Source organism: Fomitopsis serialis (genome assembly GCF_022376445.1).
Source record: "Fomitopsis serialis strain Sig1Antser10 chromosome Unknown B0H18scaffold_189, whole genome shotgun sequence".
Lineage (NCBI taxonomy): Eukaryota > Fungi > Basidiomycota > Agaricomycetes > Polyporales > Fomitopsidaceae > Fomitopsis > Fomitopsis serialis.
The window spans coordinates 25,432-45,020 of record NW_025955149.1 but is presented as its reverse complement, the minus strand read 5'-3'; the positions used below and the strand labels follow the sequence as shown (position 1 = coordinate 45,020).

The 19,589-nt window shown below is 59.7% G+C and overlaps 6 protein-coding genes, 1 non-coding gene and 1 pseudogene across 8 annotated transcripts; 4 read left to right on the top strand and 4 right to left on the bottom strand.

Annotated features, from left to right (window-relative positions):
• Positions 1-2,973: 2,973 nt before the first annotated feature.
• Positions 2,974-3,971, top strand: B0H18DRAFT_1126250 (uncharacterized protein; the record flags this gene model as incomplete). Its single annotated transcript, XM_048035134.1, has 5 exons — positions 2,974-3,290; positions 3,338-3,422; positions 3,471-3,571; positions 3,631-3,733; positions 3,786-3,971. 5 exons carry the CDS (start codon positions 2,974-2,976, stop codon positions 3,969-3,971), a joined length of 792 nt encoding a protein of 263 aa, XP_047886014.1.
• A 507-nt stretch (positions 3,972-4,478) lies between these two features.
• Positions 4,479-4,572, bottom strand: B0H18DRAFT_t151 (annotated as a pseudogene). Its single transcript has one exon. The product of its transcript is annotated as a tRNA-OTHER (tRNA).
• A 2,438-nt stretch (positions 4,573-7,010) lies between these two features.
• B0H18DRAFT_888274 (phosphatases II) lies at positions 7,011-7,699 on the bottom strand (the record flags this gene model as incomplete). The annotated part of the gene is made up of 3 exons (XM_048041218.1): positions 7,011-7,098; positions 7,153-7,280; positions 7,346-7,699. 3 exons carry the CDS (start codon positions 7,697-7,699, stop codon positions 7,011-7,013), a joined length of 570 nt encoding a protein of 189 aa, XP_047886013.1.
• Positions 7,700-9,714: 2,015 nt separating this feature from the next.
• Positions 9,715-10,839, bottom strand: B0H18DRAFT_170081 (uncharacterized protein). Its single transcript, XM_048036952.1, has one exon. It carries the CDS (start codon positions 10,571-10,573, stop codon positions 9,779-9,781), a length of 795 nt encoding a protein of 264 aa, XP_047886012.1. The 5' UTR covers positions 10,574-10,839; the 3' UTR covers positions 9,715-9,778.
• Positions 10,840-11,438: 599 nt separating this feature from the next.
• B0H18DRAFT_170054 (uncharacterized protein) lies at positions 11,439-12,590 on the top strand. The gene is made up of 3 exons (XM_048036951.1): positions 11,439-11,513; positions 11,570-11,952; positions 12,000-12,590. The coding sequence occupies exons 2-3, from the start codon at positions 11,747-11,749 to the stop codon at positions 12,412-12,414; spliced, it is 621 nt and encodes a 206-aa protein (XP_047886011.1). The 5' UTR covers positions 11,439-11,513; positions 11,570-11,746; the 3' UTR covers positions 12,415-12,590.
• Positions 12,591-12,765: 175 nt separating this feature from the next.
• On the bottom strand, positions 12,766-15,604 carry B0H18DRAFT_1126248 (OPT oligopeptide transporter; the record flags this gene model as incomplete). The annotated part of the gene is made up of 11 exons (XM_048035133.1): positions 12,766-13,445; positions 13,496-13,702; positions 13,735-13,863; positions 13,922-14,142; positions 14,201-14,413; positions 14,473-14,697; positions 14,756-14,850; positions 14,917-14,951; positions 15,011-15,176; positions 15,234-15,422; positions 15,473-15,604. The coding sequence occupies 11 exons, from the start codon at positions 15,602-15,604 to the stop codon at positions 12,766-12,768; spliced, it is 2,292 nt and encodes a 763-aa protein (XP_047886010.1).
• Positions 15,605-16,603: 999 nt separating this feature from the next.
• On the top strand, positions 16,604-17,127 carry B0H18DRAFT_1048966 (uncharacterized protein). Its single transcript, XM_048030884.1, has 2 exons — positions 16,604-16,659; positions 16,683-17,127. The coding sequence occupies exon 2, from the start codon at positions 16,885-16,887 to the stop codon at positions 17,050-17,052; it is 168 nt and encodes a 55-aa protein (XP_047886009.1). The 5' UTR covers positions 16,604-16,659; positions 16,683-16,884; the 3' UTR covers positions 17,053-17,127.
• Positions 17,128-19,092: 1,965 nt separating this feature from the next.
• On the top strand, positions 19,093-19,189 carry B0H18DRAFT_t152. Its single transcript has one exon. It is a non-coding gene; the product is annotated as a tRNA-Ala (tRNA).
• The last annotated feature ends 400 nt before the right edge of the window (positions 19,190-19,589 follow it).

The following is a 19,589-nucleotide window of genomic DNA, read 5'->3' as shown; positions in this document are numbered from 1 at the left end:
CACGGCGCCATATATAGCAGTTGGTTCACTACGGTGCCTGATTGATGCGTGTATCCAAATTCGCATATGGACAGTGCACATGTTGGGCTCCATGACATATCTTTTCGGGCTAGGCGCAGCACCTGTTTTCCTTGTAGCATAGGTCATCCAGTAGGTATCGAGGTCTGAAAGTGCACAGCCTGTGTGTCGTGGTCCACGACATATGCCCTGTATGTCACACCTCGTGATATACACTGATCACAACTGATCGACAGTGTACAATACAGTACACATGGCTGACTCTGGAACGTGAACAGCCGGGCGAGGTCACTGGGCACCATACAACGCAACATCGACTGCACCTCCTGTCTGTCGCCGACCTGCTCTGACCATCCAACCTGTGCTTCCCCACCCATCGCCCATGCGATTCATCCTCTGCCGTGTCATCCCATCTATCACCCACAGCCTCCCATGCCTCGCCCGCATTGATCAACGTGGGCTCCTCCAGCCCGCGGCTAATGGGTATAGCCAACTGGTCAATCGGGCGACGCTTCTGCGCGACGTCGCAACAAACGGGGAGCGTGAAGACGCCGGGAGAGAGAACAGGTACAGCATTAGCGATACTCAGCGGGATGGTGGGCAAGGCACACACGTACACATTGATGTGGTCGGCCTCCGGCAATTTGGAGATCTCGTGGGGTTTTGATCCCGGCGCGACACCGACTGCTGGCCTTCATTCGATCCTGATACAGCATCCCCGAGTTGTGGGTGAACTAGAAAAACCGCGACCCCTGTCGGCAGCCAGACGACGGCTTGTTCGCAAGAGTTAGCGGGTACAGTGCAGTTTGCACTCGGTGACGCACTGCCATCTGTACCCGCTCGCCGCCATTTGTACCCACCGACGTACTGTTTGTGCTGGTTGACGTGTCGCCGTTCGCACTCACCGACGTGCCGTTCATACTGGTTGACGTGCCATTCGACACGCTCTGACGAAAGCCGGTCTGAGGTGGGTAGTAGATTAATGCGTGTGCATAGATAATCAAATCAGGCATGCTTACCTGATTGGTTTCACTCCTGAATGCATCTCGGAGTGTCCACCGTTGTCTTCCGTACAGAGTTGAACGTTGAACATGAAAGCCGGACGGTAGAGTTACAGTAGCATGCGGAAGTGAGGCGAGCCTTGCGGGCGCCCGTAAACTCAACGTTTGTACCTATTTGTTGCCTCACCGCATTGGGCAACCCCGATGTGCTCGGGCTGTTCCTGGCCAATCAGAACACGTTTAACGGTCCTACTTAGGCCTGCAACATACCTGCGATTTGTGATTGGGACGTTTCCGCACCGTGTATGCATGTATTGTATGCTGGAACGGGGATTAGATACATGTTTAGTAGCATTTACGACAGCAGATGAGATGTAGGACAACATTCTCGTGTTCAATAAGGATGTTTAGTGTACTGTCCTGGTTTTCAGTCGAGTCTCGAGTCGTTAGTAATGGGTGTTCAGCCGAGTCTCGAGTCGTAATGAGTGTTGCGGCGCGATACATACTGGACTCGGTGATAACAGTTTCATTGTATACATAGGTTATATTCTGCCATTACAGTTCATTGAACTTTCAACATTGCCCACAAACACGATGTTTTCAAATTAAACAAAGCAAACGAACGGATCTATTCTATGTCTTGCGTGCGCCCCGGCCCTGCCCACCGTCGCGGTCACCCACTTCTCGCTCATGCGCCCACCTTGCGTTCAGTGACCGTGCTTGCGTGCTAGGCATTCGCCCTGCACGCTCGCGGTCGCCGTGCGTGTGGTGCTAGTCCGCGCCCTATGCTCGCCTGCCCTCTCGCCCTCGCCCTCTCACCCACTTGTCCTCTCGCCCGTCCGCCCTCCCAGTTTCCCGCTCACCTGCTCGTCCGTCTACCCACCCGCTCGTCTGCTTGTCAACGCATCTGTCTGCTCACCCACTGGTCCACCCGCCGCTCGTCCACCCACCGCTCGTCCACCCGCCGCTCATCCACCCGCCGCTCGTCCACCTGCCACTCGTCCACTCGCCCGCCCGCCCTCTCCGAGTGGTCCATCTGCCCGCCCGCCCGCTCGTCCACCCGCCGCTCGTCCACCCGCCCACTCATCCGTCCGGCCCCCTGCTCTTCAAGTTCATCTGCTCGCGCGCCTGCGTTTGTCGGCTGCGTCTGCGTGCTGGGCATTTGCTCAGCGCGCTCGCGGTGGGCATGTGCTGTTGCCTGCCCGTCTGCCTATTCTCCTACCTATCCGGGTGCTCACCCGTCCGCTTACCTGTCCATCAGCCTGCAGCGCACGCGCGTATCCGCCTGCCCGCCCGCCTGCTCACGCGCTCGCGCTCGCACCCGTACCCGTGGTCCGCCCGTCGGTTGCGTTTGCACACGAGGCATCAGCCCTGCGTACTCGCGGTCGACGCGCGTGTCGTGCTGCGCATCGCCGCGTCCTGTGGCTACAGTCAGCTCCGTTGCTCGTGTGCGTTTGCACTCACTTCAAAGCCCGATCTATGCTGACCGTCCCGTTGTCCGTTCGTTGTCGTACGCGCTATGCTGTAACGATGTCAGTGACCGACAGGCACACAGGATGGTGGAGGTCGCAAACAGCGGGCGAAACCGCTCGCCGCTCGCTCGGCTCGTTGCAGGCTTCCGAGATTGGCCGAAATCGACGCCACACAGTGGGCAGGGCGGCGGCGCAGGGGATTCGAGATCGTACCTGATCTCAGATGCGCTGACCCCGATGTCCATCCATATGGGGTATCCTCGCATCGCGCGCCAGTGGTACCGCCCGCCGGGGACGAAGGGGCCGGACTGCCCCGGGGTAGCTGCCAAAACGGGTAACGACCGACGGCGCCTCGTTCATACATGACGGCGCCTCGCTTTTACATGAGCGAGTGGCAGCTCATGTATGAAAACAGCTGCAGGTAAGTACTGGAGTTTATGTATGATCACTCCGTGCTCACTACAAGGATCTTATACAAACTTATGCCTATATGGCCTGCGTCTGCTGTCTCTCTCGTGCCGCCGTCTGCTGTCTCTCTCGTGCCGCCGTCTGCTGTCTCTCTCACGCTGCCATCCGCTGTCTCTCACGCTCCGTCTCTCGCACCGCCTGCCATCTCGTCCGCCCCGCTTGCCGACTCGCCCACCCTGTCCACTGAGTCTCTCACGCCGTCTGCCATCTCGCCTGCCATGCCGCTTGCCCCGTCTGCCATCTTGCCTGCCTCGTCTGCTGTCTCACCTGCCTCGTCTGCCATCTCGCCCACCCCCCATGTGTCGAAACAAGTGCCGTTTATCAACCCACTGTGAGTTGGTGACCCCAATCGGGCTTCATCGCTGACCTTCCGTACAGGAAAACTCGCCCAAAGACCGCAATTCCCGTCGCATTCACAAGTCCCGGGGCTGCCCGGCCCAGTTCCTCTGGTGCCACGGCCATGGTGAGCAACATTTATACTTTTGAACGAGTCCTTACATGTTTGCCACAGAAAATAAAAGCTCCGGCATCGACTGGTAGTAGTAAACCGAAGCCTACTGCTGATAAGAAGAAGTACTACGTGAAGCCGCGTGCAAACAGCTGCACCGCTCGGTAAGTCTGTCAAAACAATTCACGCCCTTGCACTGACGCCCGCGCGGTACACATCGTAGCAACTTGTACATGCAGGACCTTTTCGCCCATAACCCGGGCGCACAGTTGACGAAGGCCGAATTTGATATGAAGTTCGCTGCCTTGTCACGCAGTGAGACAAAGGTAGTACATTGGAGCTTCTGTGACCGTGTACGAAACTAACACCTTACAACAGATGTATGCTCAAAAATCTGCGGCTCTACGGGCTCAGAATAAGGCAGGGAAATCTGTTGAGCCAGCAAGCAAAGCCATGGAAGCCACACCATCGGGGGTCCAGTCCGATCCAGAGGACGAGGAGATGCAAGTTCTTGAAGAACCTACAACCCACCTCCAAGATAGCTTGGCGGGTCCGAGCGCGTGAGCGGCATTGTATACCGTACGTGTTGTGTGTCACTGTCGTTCGGACGAGCGTATCTAACCTGGTTGTAGGTACCAATCGGCGCAGGCCCGCCCTGGTCCACACAAAATGCGCAACATCGCAAACAACGTACATCGCAACGTTTGCACCGCAAGCTGCCAGAACAGTCCCTGTCTCACTCCTACATGCCCTCGACCTCACGCAATCCAGATTCACTACGGTTCACTTCAAGTGTCGTCAAAATACTGTCGGTGGACGCGGCGTGTTCACTAGCAGAAAATCGTAGAAAATCGTGTATTATATTCGTCCAGACCAACGCGCTGGCGAAGCATGTATTCTGTTGAATTAATGTGTATTCGGTCGAGTAGAACGGAATTCGCTTTCCTTCATTCTGCCTCATATTGCTTCGTCGTTTGACCGAAGGAAATCCATTTTATCGAAGCAATCCGAAGAGAATAGAATTTATTGACATATTCAGTAGAAACCCGTAGAATTCGCCTGAGTTCGTGTCGGTTTTGACTGGGGTTGAACCCTGGACCTTACGCATTTACACTCGACGGATGGGACATGCGAAGCGTACGCGCTACCAACTGTGCCAAATGCCCGACAAATTTAGACTCATCGTGCTCTGTATGGATCCGTGAGTGGTCCTTGCTCTTGAAGAGCTGTTATGATACTATTCTCAGATCACGGATGGCAGGTGACGCAAATGTGGCAAGCAGCAGAGCCTTTCGAGAGTCGGTGAAGCATTCCCTGATCATGAAGATGTCGCACGTACTCGAGAGACCGTATACGTACAGGTGAGCAGGCTCGCCTTGCCAACGGTGATAGGTAACTCAGCTCTCCGGGAACATCGTCGTTCTAACCTTCTGGCACACCTGAATGCGCGGCTCGCAGGCCCTACATACCGACTCGCACGTCGCGATATGGCCATTCGCCATGCCAGGTACACAGACAGGTTTGACAGCCCCCTATAGCCAAGTACTGACTTCGGCGAACTCGGGCACGGATGCGGATGGTACCACTCCTGTGCGTTCAGCCCGCCGTACCGCCGGCAAACCGCACCGATTGTACGCCGACCACCCTTGTCTCTGGTATTGCGGCTTGCGGGTGCGCCGTCATGTCATGCTGCCGCCGCGTACGGTTGTCGGCGGTCGCGTGGACCCCCAGTCTTCGAGCGTGGTTCACCGCCACCGTCCATACACGCACCTGACCGTCTCCGTTAACAGTGTGTACTAAGCGTTGCCATCGTGGCTTCGCCGTGGACGGAACACCATCGGGGTTCAAGTGGACACGAACACGCGCAGTCTATGGTCGAAGCCACATCATACCGGGAAATCCTGCGAGTCGTGGGACCGTTCCGTGCCGTGCTGATCCTGTCTGGTCACGCCGGGCTGCTAATGAAGTGAGGTACGACGCGGATCATCGTCTGTCCGGATCCCTACCTGACCACCACCCCATCCCACGCTGGTAGCACGGCGACTCGTTTCGGGGGCGTCGACCGCAGCGAGTAACGTGCGTCCGCCGGTCTTGGTTTTGGATGACGAGTGATCCTCCTACAGTGTCCATGGCCAGATTCCGCGCCGCTTCTGTTCGATACGAATAGGTTGGGTTACGCAGAGCGAAGGAGCGCAACTCGACAAGGACGAACAGCAGTAAGTAGTCTCCGTTGCAGACCATACAAGCCGGCGCAGAACAGGTCCCTTCGCCGCCATCGATCAAAGGCCCTCCGGTCCGCGCGGACGCGCTCCGGCGCAGCGTGCCTGGCTCAATGAACTTCGCGATCCGTCGTGTCCGGTGCGTGGACACATTCCCAGCGACCACACAGAGCTCCGTCGATGGGACGCTCAGGTGCAGAATCGACGCGTCCAGCGCCCACGACCCCAGGGATATGGACTCACCTTTGCCTAACTGCCCAGCTTCTCCTTCCCTGCCAGACGGAGATGAAGTGCCCGGGACCGTGCGTGGACGCGAACGTTCAAACGAGCCATGTTCAGCACGTATGACGGGTTCTGACGCCGCGCTTCAGCTTCGCGTTCGACGAGGTTCGACGCGGTACGACGAAGTCGCCTTATCGAGCCGCACGGCGACGCGCGCTGATAGAGTGCACCTGGATTAAACTCACGCGTAGAGTTTGCGATAGGCGCGGATTCGCCCATCGGCGTGCAGTATGGGGGCAGGCACCGCAGCTAGCAATGAACGCGATCGAGGAAGCATGCACATCCGCCGGTCTGGGAGTGCGCAGGGTTTGTGGGGAGGACCGGGAAGCGGGTGTCACATCGGCATCGACGCGTCGGAGGGTTTGTGCGCTGGACAGGCGACGTCGGGGTTGGCAGCAGTGCCGGTGACGGCCGTCATTGATGTACTCTGACAACACGTTCGCCCCTGGGCCTCCACCTGCAGCGCAGCTGAAGATCTGACGCGGACGGACGCTGTGAGGTGCATGCAAGCCGTTCACGGGGCGGACCAAAGCAGCACCCAGATAAACAGATCAGTAAGATCGCTGTACAGTGCAGTATACCGGTACGTCGTATCGTACAACAAAACAGCATAGAGTAACTGAATAAGGGTACAGGTAGAGGGATACGTGGAATGTGCGTCCGCAACGCGAGCAAGCGAGGTCATCGTGGTTCGTACAACTTCCCTGTGAGAGGCAGAGGAGCACCAGACAGACATGAACGGGGGAACGGACGTGGACGTGGACGTGGACGTGGACGCCAGAACGTAGGGTAGGTGAGTATATGTGCGCGTGCGCGTATGCATGGATGCAGGCGAGAGCGAGACGAGGCGGGACCGATCGAGCGGAGACTGAGACGGCAATTACCCTGGCCAGACTGTAGTGTATGGAGACCGTCCGGTATAGTGTTCGTTCGTACATTTGCGTGAAGTTCCGTGGTGCTTTTGTGTGGAGTATAGGCCGAGACTGTGGAGCAGGGAGTAGAGCGGAGCAGACGAGAGGGAGGAGACGAGACCAAGGAGGAGACGCGCCAGCGCGAGAGACCGAGGAGCAGCGGGAGTATGGGGTGCGTGTGGGGGACCGTGCTAACGCGGCGTCGTGGCGGCCCTGCGCATCGGCGGGCGAGTATCTGCGCCGACGTTCCGCCACCGCTTCTCCCATTCCTGCAGTGCTCTACGGGGCGTCGTGAGCGACCAGACACGACCAGGAAGACGCGCGCACACGCACCTGACGAAGCCGCCGTTGGGCTTGATGCACGCGCGCTTGCGGCGGACGAGGTCGAACGCGGTGTCGTAGGTCATGTTCTGCGTGTAGATGAGGTACGCGATCACGATGGCCGCGCTCCTGCTCACGCCCTGCGCTCCGAAACACGCTGCCGTAAGTACACGCGGCGACACGCGCACCGAGCCGAGACACGCACCTGCTGACAGTGGACGAGGACGTTGACGCCCTTCCTGAGGCGGTCGTCGATCCAGCGGACGGCCTGCTCGAGGTGGGGGCGGATGTCGGCGGAGGAGCTGTCGAGGATGTCGAGGCGGTAGCAGTCGATGGCGCGGGTGCCGCCTGCGGTGGGGTCGGGGACCCAGGGGGCGTCGAGGACCTGGACGAGGGCGGAGACGCGGTGCTGGTCGAGGAGGGGCTGGTCGAGGACGGCGGAGAAGGAGCCGAGGTAGAGCGCGCCGGTGTGGTGGGCGGCGGAGGGCGGGATGATGAGGTGCATGGGCGTGCACATGGCCTGCATGACCTCTGGCGGGAGGTTGTCGAAGCGGATCATGGTCGGGTGGGCGTGGACGGCGAGGCGAGGCGAGGACGACGGGGCTTGTGCGGCGAGGAGGGCGAGAGCTGGTGGCGAATGGAGGAGGAGGGCTGGGCTTATAAATGGGGGAGCGGATGGACACTCGCAGAGCCGTCGACCGCGATCTAGATCCTGTCTCTCCGTCCCGGGCGCTTCCCCGCGCTCTTCGACGTCCGCCCGATCCCAGATCTTATCGATCTCCGAAGGCCATTTCCGGTGACGTGTGCTCGCGCTCGCAGTCACTGCCGTCCCCGTCGCTATATCCCTCGCCCTCTCACCGCCGTCCTGGACGACCTCGGCGACGACGGAAATAGCGCCATTGTGGGACAACACGCCGCCGGACCCCACGGGAGTATCCCAGCATCTCTGTATTCGGGTGAGTCGTGGGCCCCATGGAGCCACCCAACCCTTCCAGCGAGCCGTTTCCGCTCCCCTGCTCCTCCTTCCTCGAACTCCCTATCCGACCATCCGGAACGCCAGGCGGACGCTCCCACTTGTCACTCCCGGTCGACTCGCATGGTTCTCTGCCACCCATCGACCCTCTGCGGTACGGCACGCATTGACAGGCGTACGCCACTTATAGAGGTCGTTCTGTATGAGGAACGCTGGGCCCTCCCTCTCCCCTGGCCACTCATCCTGCACACCACCCGAGTCGGACATCCATAGCCGCACGGCCCCGCAGCGCGCGCACAGTTCCACAGGCTACAGCAGCCCATATCCGAACCCGCGGGTCGCCGTGCTCGCAGCATCATGCCACCGCGCCCGCGGGCCCGTCATTGGCACCCACAATGACGTCGTCGAGGCCGCTGTAAGTGCTTGATCACCGTCACGGCCTCGGACAGCGACAATTTCCATATGCATACGGTAGCGTATGTCCGTGCGGCGGAGGCAGTGTGACCCGGATCCGCACCCAGCCACCCATCCGGTCTCCAACCCCGGCCACTCCATCCCGCGAATCTCGGACCCACAAGGAACACGCCGGCCGGTCTCTGTACATGTCGTGGTCGCCTGTCGATCGCGCCTTCGATTCCGAGTCGGGTCACTGTCACCGCGTCGCCCGTCCTACCTCCTCCCGGCAACACCGTGCCAGGGGCTCACACCGCCGGAGCTCGCCCTTTGCGCCTTCTATGTCCGTGATTCGGGCTGCTGCCAAGTTACAGAGGCGAGGGTTCCATTTCCGAGGCCGAAACGTGACAGCTGGGCCCGGGGATCGCGCGGTTCGAATCTGAATATTGAATGGCTATGCGGATGGCGGGGGCATTCATTGCATCTCAGAAGCCGCATCTCGTCCGTGCCGGCGACCGCCACTGTGTGGTGATGTCCACTCGGTGGCCTGGACACACGGGCGATCGCTCCGTCCTGAAGGGGCTATGTGCGATCGAAGCCTGCCCAGGAGGTCGGCGGTCACAAGTAACGAGCGGTCCCTTTCTGTGCGCGGGCGTATATAGCTAGACCAACTGCACGGCAACCTCGTCTCGCTTCAGTCGGGTTGCGATGCATATCGGCTACCAGCAGGGCTGTCGTCTAGAAGCCAGCCCTACGCGTTTGCTACTCCGCGCTGCTCTGGTCTGTCTGTGCTTTTCCGCGCGCTCTATATTACAGTACTTTGCTTGATACCATATGCGACGCAAACCCCCAGGTCTCGCTCATGGCTGACACGTTTGTCTGCTGCAGCCCACGGCCACCAGGCTCCCAGCTACACACAGATGCCTCTGCTCGCCGACAACCGCCGCCTCATCTCTGTCGCACCCAACCGCCCGCCTCAGTATACGGCACACCAGACTTCGGGGAGCCTCGTGTCGCGATCGGCCGTGGCTCGCAGGGAAGGCCGTGCAAACGCGCGCGCGAGTCTATCACTCGCGAAGTCCCTGCTCGCTCGGCCCGGAAGGCTGGCTTCCAGTCCTGTCATGGCGCGCATGGTCAGCTGTAGCGCGTGCTTCTGAGGACGCCGCGTCGTGTCGTGTCGTGCTTCTCAAGACGCTCCGTCGAGTTTCTCGTTTGGCCCTCACGCATTCCGCGTTCGGAATCGAAAACACTGCAGAATGAACGCGCAGCGTGTCAGGAGGCGCAGGGCGAGGCACGCGTGGGGGGCTGACCCGTGCGACTCGGAGGGAAGGCGGGGGTGGACGGGAAGGTTTGAAGGCTCCCGGGAAAGGAAACACGTTTTCCGTATCTCGACATGCAGGACAGCGCTGACCGCCTCGGCAAGAATGCTAGATCCGGGTGAACGCTTTCGCAGCTGTCGTCTGGGCCCAGTGCTGGGTATTGCAGCCATTCGTGGACGAGCAGCCCCCGCTCTTCCAAGCGAGTGTCCTCAAACGGACGTCCCCATTCCAACTCGCGACAAAACAAAGTTGGCACAGCACCAGCTAGCAGCACCCATTCAACGACGATCCTCCATATCCGGCCCCGTTCTAGCGCACGCACACGCGGGAACGTCTCCCTGAGCGCTGGGATCATCCTAGCCGACTTTTCGCCATCACCCTCGTATTCACGCGTCCAGGCTCGAGGCACACAAGCTGCCCCGTGTGCAGAACAACGCGGCTGTACGTACGAGCCTATCACTGCACCGCTCGCCTTCCAATACAGCAGTGTCCCGGCCCGGCCCTCCCAGCTTTCCGCCCAGTCGTCGCATGCCGGTGCACGATCGATCCTCCCAGCGGCTCCATGGTGCATATGAGCCAGGAGGGGCCACGGTGCGAACTGTGCCCATTCGCGTACGCGCGGGTCCGGCGAGCGCTTCACGCCCTCGTCCTCCTTCCAGCTAGCACTCGTACTGATAGAGCCTAGACGAACACGCGCGCGGCCTGCTGAGGTCCGGATAGGCTGGCCGAGGTGAGCCCCGAACCGCATCCTCGCACCCCGTTACGGCAGCACGTCTGACAGCTACGCCATTGCGTCTCCCGCTCGATACGCGGCCCAGGGCGGACCAGACGCTCTCGCCCGCCACGGAAAGTGCTCAATAGGTGAGAGCGCACACCGGCGCGGCAGACGATCCTCCCGTCCGAGCCACGGACGATCGCACACGCGTCCACAGCCGTCGCGCGGACGGTCTCAGAGACTAGGAAAGGTGCACTGGGGTTCCGCCGCTGGAGGACGTGAGTTCGTATGGATGGATGGGCGTACCCTCGACGCCTCGTGGCGGACCGCTGATAGGCTTGTTGGAGGAACCGTGACGGCGTTAACGACTTCTGAACTCGAGCGTGCGTGCCCGCGAGCTTGTTGGGCAGCAGGACGGCGCTCCGTGCCAGTCGGACTCGAGGTGCTTCCTCCCGGACCTGATCGATGATCCACGGGCGATGAAGTATTGGTGCGTATACCAAGCGCATACTTACTGTCGTTGTTTTCGCTGGTCTCGATCCGGGTCAGCAGGCAGAGGAGATACTCTATGCGCCTTGAGGATGTCATTCGCAACGGCCTCGACGCTTCTGTGAGTAGCGCGTGTCGTCGAACGTGATCCAGCCTGAGAAGGGCGCCGGGTCGAAGCAGCCTCTATCTCGTCAATGCCTAACGGATCCTGCCAGCATCCCGTAAGCAAAGCTCGATCCCTGTTTTCGATTGGGTCTGCTCCCTGTGACGATAGGCTTTCATCACTAATGACACGCGCGAAGTCGGCGTACGGGGTCGTGGTGATGCTATAGTACGGAATCAATAAAATGCATATCTTCCGGTCGACCGACATTCTGCCCTATCTTCAGTCACAAGCAACAGGATCACTGCACGAGGATATCCGTCTCCCATGCTACGGTGTGCGGTGTGCGCTGCCTCGAGAACCTCGCCATAGGCCGCCGCGGTGCGCTTTCTCACTTGCCACTTCGGTGGTGTGTAAAGTTGATTATGGCCTGTCAGGGTCTAGCGGTCCATGCCGCGGCGGCTGCGTGCCTAATAACCTGCCCCCGTTCTCTAGCCCCAGACTTGCCCATTCAGAATGAGTTCCCGGCGCCCGACAGTCCAGAGTCGTCTTTCCCGCTCTCTTCCCGTCGGATCGACCCGAGCGCGCGGAAACTCTGAGGGGATGGCATCTCTATGAACCTGCCTGCGAGTCATCTGCATCTGCGGGTTGCTAATCTTGCTTCGAGATGCGGCTTAGACCCGTGGGGGCCTCATTTTGCTCCTGAGCTGTGGGCGTCGCACGTCTCTACTCGGGCTAGCTCGACCCCGTTGCTCGGCTTTGAGTTGCAGTTCGACATGTCCGTCTCTTCTGTTACTTACTCAGGAGGTGGCTCCGGCGTGTACGTTGGTTCTGTCTGGGTCGCTTCGACTGGCTGACTGACAGCAGGGTCGATTGCAGTTTGCACCCGTGGGGTTGCGCCCCCACCTGTCAAATGGCTGCGAGCCGCAGTGATGAACACGTGAGTACTTACGCTTCCACCTCCCATGCAGGCAAGGCAGGCGCACTTGGCGCCACGCATTGCGTGCAGGCATCCGTGGCGCCAACGCCAAATAGACTATTGGGAATACCGGGTCCCGCAAGACACTCGAGTCCAGACGCGCATCCGAGTCTAAGCCTGTGTGACACGAAGCGTCCGGTCCGCAGTGTCCCCCCGCACCCCCACAGAGACGCCCCGCCCCGGGTGCTCAAGCCCTTCTCGAAGGCTGCGTTACGTCTTCGGTGCGATTTGAAGGCACGTCCGAGTCTACTTCACGAGATGCATGCTTACAAGATCCGAGCCGAACGCGTGTCTACGCGCTAGGCGTCCGCCATGTCGTGTTCTGACTGTCAGGTGAAGGGTATCCGCTTGCGAATCGCAGTATGCGCACACCGGACAATGAAGCCGGCCAAGAGGCCTCCGACGACCAGCGCACGTGTCTGCTTAACCAGAGAAAAGCAGAGGGGATAGAATCGACGAGGCGTATGCTACATACATGCGAGCGACATTAACGACGTATCCCGACCGTAGCAGCAGCGCGACTGGCTGCCACTCTATATCGTAACTGTGTACAGTAGACGTACATATGTATACTACTTACAAGCATCTGCGCCCGCACCCAAAAGGACAACAGCACCCACACGGGGCTCTAAACCAAACGCGTCCTCGCAAGGACTAATCCCCGAGCCGCATACAGTAGTCGGGGTTGCCCGTCGGGTTCAGCCCCCAGTTCGGGAACGGGACCGCCTTGCCCGACGCGCCGCCGACGGCGAACGAGTACACGAACACCATGATCTGCGTGCCGCCGTCGAGCGCGGCCGAGAGCAGGAAGTTGTACTTGCGGAACCAGCGCGGGCGGTACTTGCGCAGGTACCACTGCGAGAACACCGCGACCGCGAGCGACGTCATCCACGACGAGTTGATGCCCACCGACAGGTACCCGAGCTCCGCGATCACGACGGGCGTGAACACGAAGTTGAACCCCGCCTTGGGCCACAGCCGGTGCGCGATGTAGAACGGGATCGGCAGCGCGAGCCCCGCGATCAGCATCCACGGGATGAACCCGTACCGCGCGCCCGGCGCGTACAGCGGCTTCGCGAGCGCGCCCCACGTGATCGCCGCCGAGTTGTACGACTGCACCTGCTGCCCGGACCACACGTTCGTGCCCTGCACGTCCAGCAGGATCTCGCGGTTCCCGGCGATGACGGACTTCATGATCACGTAGTTGAGGATGCCCCCGACGATCCCGCCGATGGTCTGCATCAGGAACGTCACCCGCGGCGGAAGCTTCGTGTACTGCCCGAGCTTGAGGTCGCGCAGCATGTTCAGCGTCAGCTGGTACGTCTGGTAGCCGTCTGGTCTGCGTGTCAGCCGTGAGAGCACGCCAATGCAGAGGGGCACTCACAGAGCGTGAAGAACATGTTCGCGACGGGCTTGCCCGGGATCATCGCACCGCCCACCATCTGGATCAAGAACTGCAAGCTCGGCTGGTACCCCACCGTCGCATAGAGCGTGCCCAAGATCGGCACGAACGCAGCCGAGAAGATGAGCGCGACGATGAAGCCCCACCAGGGGAGGCCCGAGTCCGCGGCGTAGCAGAGGCCGAGGCCCACTCCGAACGTGACGCAGAAGAGGGCCCCGAACCACCAGAGGGGGCCTCCTTGTAGACCTTCATCTTCTGATAGTGCACGTCCTGGCACTCATGCGTGCGCACGTTCCGCACGACCTCCCAGACGTCCTTGAAGTGCCAGATGAAGAAGTGCGTCACCGCGGCTGTGCGCGAACGGGGTTGTCAGACATCGCACGGCGCGAAGGGAGAGACGACACTCACTGCCGATGTACGCCGTGCGCGAGAGCTGGTAAAGCGTCTGCGAGGCGGCGTAGTAGGGCAGGCCCTGCTCCTCGAGCAAGGTGTTGTTGAGCGTGAAATCGGCGTTCAGGATCGACAGCTGATCGTACTCTGTGCCGTTCTGGTAGAACAGCAGCTGCGACAGGAACGGGAAATTCTGGGCGTGCCACACGTTGCGCGCGTAGCAGGCGCAGAACGCAATGCTGCGTGCGGCAGTCAGTACGCGGGGGCGTGGAGAATCAGAGACACGAAAAGACTCACATGCAGACGACGACGCCAGAGTAGATCGAGAGCTGCGTCGCGAGAGGGGTGAACAGTGAGCCGATCGCGGAGCCGCCAGACCCGATGTAATTCCAGTCGAGCGAAAGGGCGAAGAGACCCAGGCCCTCATTCCCGGCAGCGCCGCCAAAGATGCGAGTGACCCAGGGGCTCTTCCGATCCGCCAGGCAGAAGATCGAGATACCCGTGAGCGTCCTACCGAGTCGCACGCGTCAGCACACCATCCGGGAGGAACGAGAGAGTTGTGGACGCACGGTGCGATGTACTCCGGGAACCACTCCCAGACGAAGATGGCAATGAGGACGCTCCAGAAGAAGACGCGGCGCTTCTTCTGGAGGAAGGCGCCCTGGCCGCGGTGCATGGCATCAAAGAGCTGGACCTGGGGCATGAGGAACGGATAGACGGCCCATGTCGGGTAGACCAGGTAGTCTCGCGCAAGCCCCGTCAGACCGTATCCGATCAACTGGGACGCGATCAGCCTGTGTCGGTGACCCGTCAGCATCGCCATGAGAGGAAGCAGAGGAGACGAAGACATACGTGAAGATGCCGATGGCGGGGCCGACCGAGACGTTATAGTAGAGGTCTTGGGCGGCAAAGACGGAGATGGCGATGGCCTGGTCCGAGGCGGTGGTCTGGCGTGGGGGTCAGCAGGCGCGTCTGCGATGGCGCATGGCATGAGACCACGCGCGAGCACTCACCGACATGATGCTGATGGCGACATGCTCCTTGATATCTACGACAGCGATACGGGACACGTGAGTAGCAGTGGATGGGATAGGGCAAAAGACGCACTGAAGCCTCCGGGGTTGATGAAGCGCCAGAAGCGATTGTCGGGGGTGCGCATCTTGTCGACGGCGTGGTTGGGCCCAGGGAGTACGGCCTCGAGTCCGCGACCGAGGATGAAGGCGAGGACCTGGAGGAAGAGGCCGGATACCTGGACGGTCTGGGGACGGAAGTACTGTTGCGCGGTCGTCAAGGCTCATTACATGAGGCTGCTTGAGAAAAGGTAACGTACGAAGAGTTCGCCGAGGACAGCGGCGAAGCAGGCAAGGCCGAGACCGAGGAACCAGGTGCGGAAGGTCAGGATGGGCAAGGTGGGATCATCGTCGAGAGAGACAAGACGGAGGGCATAGTCCTCGCCTGTCTCGATGGGACGCTCCTTGCCGGACTCGTCGAGGTCGATTGCACGGACGTCCTCCGATACCTGGTGCACAGTCAACGGTGCATACGGTGACAGAAGATCATGAAACGCACATCGCCAACGGCGTTGGGGTCGACATCCACGCCGGCATCGAGGACGGGAAGGTCGAGAGGACCCTTCTCGTTGGCGATGGACTTCTCGTCGGACATAGAGGAGTCGGACAGCTTGCGCTCGACTGTGGCCATGTTGGATCACGACCCAACCAGGGTGGCGGGGGATGATGGCGACGAGGGCGTCGAGAGAAGAGCCGGGTTCCTCGGCCCACGATAACATGACCTGCGAGCTTATAAGGATGAGAAGCGAGCGGGGTAAGACTGGGCAGATGTGGCCAAGGCACGGCGAAAATGAGGCAAGTCGACATGATAACTCCAGGAACCAGCGGGCCACATGGAGCAGGGGACGAGGACGAGGAGCGCACCGCTGCTATCAGCCAGGCGCCCATGCGCCCATATGCTTCCCTCGTCCCAAGCCAGATCCGATCGTGGCTGGTGGCGGCCCGCTCCCGCCTCGCCCGCCTCCGCCACCCGCTCCTCGATCTCTTACTCAACTTTGCAAACGATCCGCCCGCGCCGCACGACCCTACTCGCGGCCAGGCTTTGTCGACACATCTCCCAAACAACGATTTTCTATGCCCCGGGGACGTACGAGCCGCCGGACTGGCGGTCACTTTCACCCGATGTCTGGGCACCTTTCAAACCTTGCTATCTTACCGCCTCGAATGCATTTCATGTGGAGCAAGGCGGGAGTAAAGTCTGCACAGGATCCAGGCACTTACCATCCATTCACGTCCTTGGCTCAGGAGAAGACGTGTGCCTAGCATTGTGGCAAGCATTGCGTCGTGCTCTGCCAGCATACCAGAACGCCGGCATCTTGTAACTTGTTGACGAAGGCTATCGTGTGCACAGGCACCGAACGCTTAATGAACACCGGGAATTGGCGGGTGTAAGTACCTTGGTCGTTTGCCGCACCGTCGGTCCCGGTGCCTCCAGAAGCCTTGGGTCTCGGTACTACACTCCAGCCCATCGTTCAGTCCCACTGACTGGGTCGCTATTCTTGCGTTCCGTGTGCCTTTACCATTAGCCCGACGCCGGACCCATGCCGTCGAGCGTCCACGAGTGTATACGCATCCACTGTCAGAGGCGGCAACCCGTCCCCGCAGATCCACCTTACGCGTCTGTGGGGCAGGATGTCGTGCTCTCGAGACATACCTGCGTCGTCATCCTCGCGCTGCATACACAATTGTGGTCTCATGTGCTCACCGCATGTGCTCCGAATCCCGCACCGCCCCATGCCCGTCGACTCATCTAGTATGTAAGCCATAACATTCTGTCCGCTCCGTCAGGTCGGATCTCTTCCGGAAGTTTCCTGTTGAGCCCCATGGGGACATTGATTGCGCCCACCTTTCAATGCGAAGTGCTGCAAGCCCCATGCGTGTCTGGTCCTCGTACTTACCTCGAAAAGATTGATGGAGATGCCTTGGTCTCCCTTCTCTCACGTTAGACCCCAGCTCTCAGTCAACAAGCTCGGGGCAGCGATCGCGCGCAAGGGTGCCCCCTCAACCGCCTCAACGCTCCCCAGGGTGAGGCCATCGTGGCACATACCGATGGAAAACTTCACTCTCGGCACGAGATGAAGTCAACCCAACGGGCCGTCGAGGCACGATTCCTCCAGATTCGCGAGCGAAGGCTATACTCTAACATCGCACCCCAATTCGGTACGCCTTAATGCCGCTCGTATGTCCTGGGCGACGACGTCAGCTATGCCGGCGAGTTGCTCAGAACTGCGACGCTGGCTCGCGGAAAACGAATGGGTCAGAGGCTACACGGGCAACATCGCGAGCATGCCAAGCTGCGGTGTAGCTACATTTCTCGCCAGAGCCAGAGGCCAGGCATCGTGACGTGTGGACTTTCTTTTTCGCAACGGTCAATCGCTGAGCAGCCCAAATATTGTCAGAGGGAAGGGACGCATGTCGAGAATCTGAGCTCCTCCGAGTCATTGACCTTGCGTAGCAGGCGGTCATTGAGCCGATGTTAGACTCGGACGGAGGGCTGTCGCGTCGGAGGACGCACCGTAGAGTCGCTGGGTATACCAATGTAGAATGAAATGCTCACTACATTCCGAATACGACTGAATATGTTCTTCGGGCTACGCTGCTAACTTGACTTGAGATCTTGAGACCCGCGAAGGGGGCAGGGGAGAAAGACTAAAAAGCAGAGACGGGCGACGCGGCGGTTCATAAGTACGTACACACGATAGAAGAGTGTTGCCCACGTGGAGACGAGCGTTGGGCGGAAGCGAGATCGACGGCATCTTTCGAGGACCCCAACACGAGCGATGTGGTGCTCCCGCGCCCCGGGCCCGTGCGAGTAAGACTACGTGCGTGGAGGACGCAGCAGACGCGATCCCGAAGTATGTGCGTTTCTGATACTCTGAAGTCAACGAGTGTCCCGACCTGGAATTGACCGCGTAGAAGACAAGCGTGCTTCACGGCCACACCGCAAGGAACCGACCCGGAAAGGGGGCACCACGCCCGCAAATGTTCGACGATGCGGTTGACCAGTGACAGAGCGCGCGACGGTCGCCAGCCAGTAATGAATTTGTCCCGCTTCAAGTGGAGCGAGGCTCAATTCAGCGTCATATGAAGGCGGTACACTGGGATTGAGTACGTGATCCATGCGACGCTGCCCATGCTTATATATAAGCGGACCGGCTGGGACGCTATGTCGTCAACTTGGGTCAGGAAAAGAAACATAACGTCGACCGAAATGTTTGTTTCCTGTGATACAGTTCGAAATAACTGAATGATGATTTCTCCCGGAGTGGGCAGGTAACGAACGCAAATGATACCGCCTGCAAGGCTTCAGCCTCTCGCCGAGACCATGCGCACGCCTGCCGTTTGAAGCCGGGAGTTGAAGGGGACTGAACGGACGTCAGTCATGATTTCACAGTGGGGCGTGTATGTGAAGTTCAAATGTTCACATTCGGGAGATAAGTGTGGACTCACAGATGCCTTTGAAGGTCTGAATTCATGTTCCCGCGCTTCTGTTCAGGGCTGTCAAAAATCATACCTGACGTGGCCGACGGTCATGCTCGCGCTGCGAATGGCCAGATTGCGAGGCACGATTCGGAGCCAGTGTTAGGGCCTGCGCGTCCGCGTTTCAGATGTGATGGTGAGAGGATCACAGCTAGGTCCATATCGTTGGGCCCCCGCCTTTCAAACGCACATAGGCGGAGTCCAGCGGGTTTGATATGGGATCACACCGAGCGCAGCGGAATTTGACGGCCAGGCTGAGCCAGGCAGCCGCGACCTTGGCTAGGCGGCCCAGGTCGTGCGGCACAGTGTCCGGATCGCCAAATACCAACGTCCGACGACCCCCGCTCCTATGCGCACTTTCTGTGCGGGGCCCAACGATATGGACCTAGCTGCAATTGCCCGGAGAGACGAGTTACCTATCATATATCAATGCTGGTGAGGCGAGCCTGCTCACCTGAACCAGCTCTTGAGTACGTGCGACGGCTTCAGGGGATGCCTTACCCACTCTCGAAAGGGAACGCTGCTTGCCAAATTCGCGTCACTTGCGATTCGCAGTCTATACATAGTAATAACTGCCCTTTTCGGACGAGCCAGCACCACTCGCGGACCCAGGAAATGCACGGCGCAGCCACAATCGTCGGGCATTTGGCACAGTTGGTAGCGCGTACGCTTCGCATGTCCGACACGTCAGTAGTAAAGTTGCGTAAGGTCCAGGGTTCGACTCCCTGAGTGTCCATCGATGGCCGTGGGCCGTGCTTTTTGTCGCGTAATCTGATCACGAACACTAACCTTCCGCGCGGTCGACTGGAATGCTGTATGAACAACCGGCTCTCAGTTTGCACGATGGGATGGGATGTGGGGGATGTCGCCACGGATGGGACTCCTGCTGCGACTCGGGCAGCGCAGACGCATAAGCTCACCGCGAGCTCGAGTTAAGCTGGAGGTATTGTAGCTTACCGTGACGACGCGTGCAACGGGATCGTTACAGTCGTCGCGACCTGTTGTATGAAGGGGATATCTATGAGCTATCTGCATCCGCACCTGTATTGCATACATCAGCACCAATTTCAACGATGTGGAGGGCATCCGTTTTTGGAGTTCGTACCGTGTATCAATCTCGGGGACCGGGTGCTTAT

What these genes read in the sequence shown, in the direction of transcription:
- B0H18DRAFT_170054 (XM_048036951.1), top strand. Translation starts at nt 11,747, where the DNA reads ATGAACCTGCCTGCGAGTCATCTGCATCTGCGGGTTGCTAATCTTGCT. An exon ending in TCAGGAGGTGGCTCCGGCGT is followed by an intron (nt 11,953 to 11,999) that starts GTACGTTGGTTC and finishes GACTGACAGCAG; the next exon opens with GGTCGATTGCAGTTTGCACC.
- B0H18DRAFT_170081 (XM_048036952.1), bottom strand. Translation starts at nt 10,573, where the DNA reads ATGCGGTTCGGGGCTCACCTCGGCCAGCCTATCCGGACCTCAGCAGGC.
- B0H18DRAFT_1048966 (XM_048030884.1), top strand. Translation starts at nt 16,885, where the DNA reads ATGGAGATGCCTTGGTCTCCCTTCTCTCACGTTAGACCCCAGCTCTCA.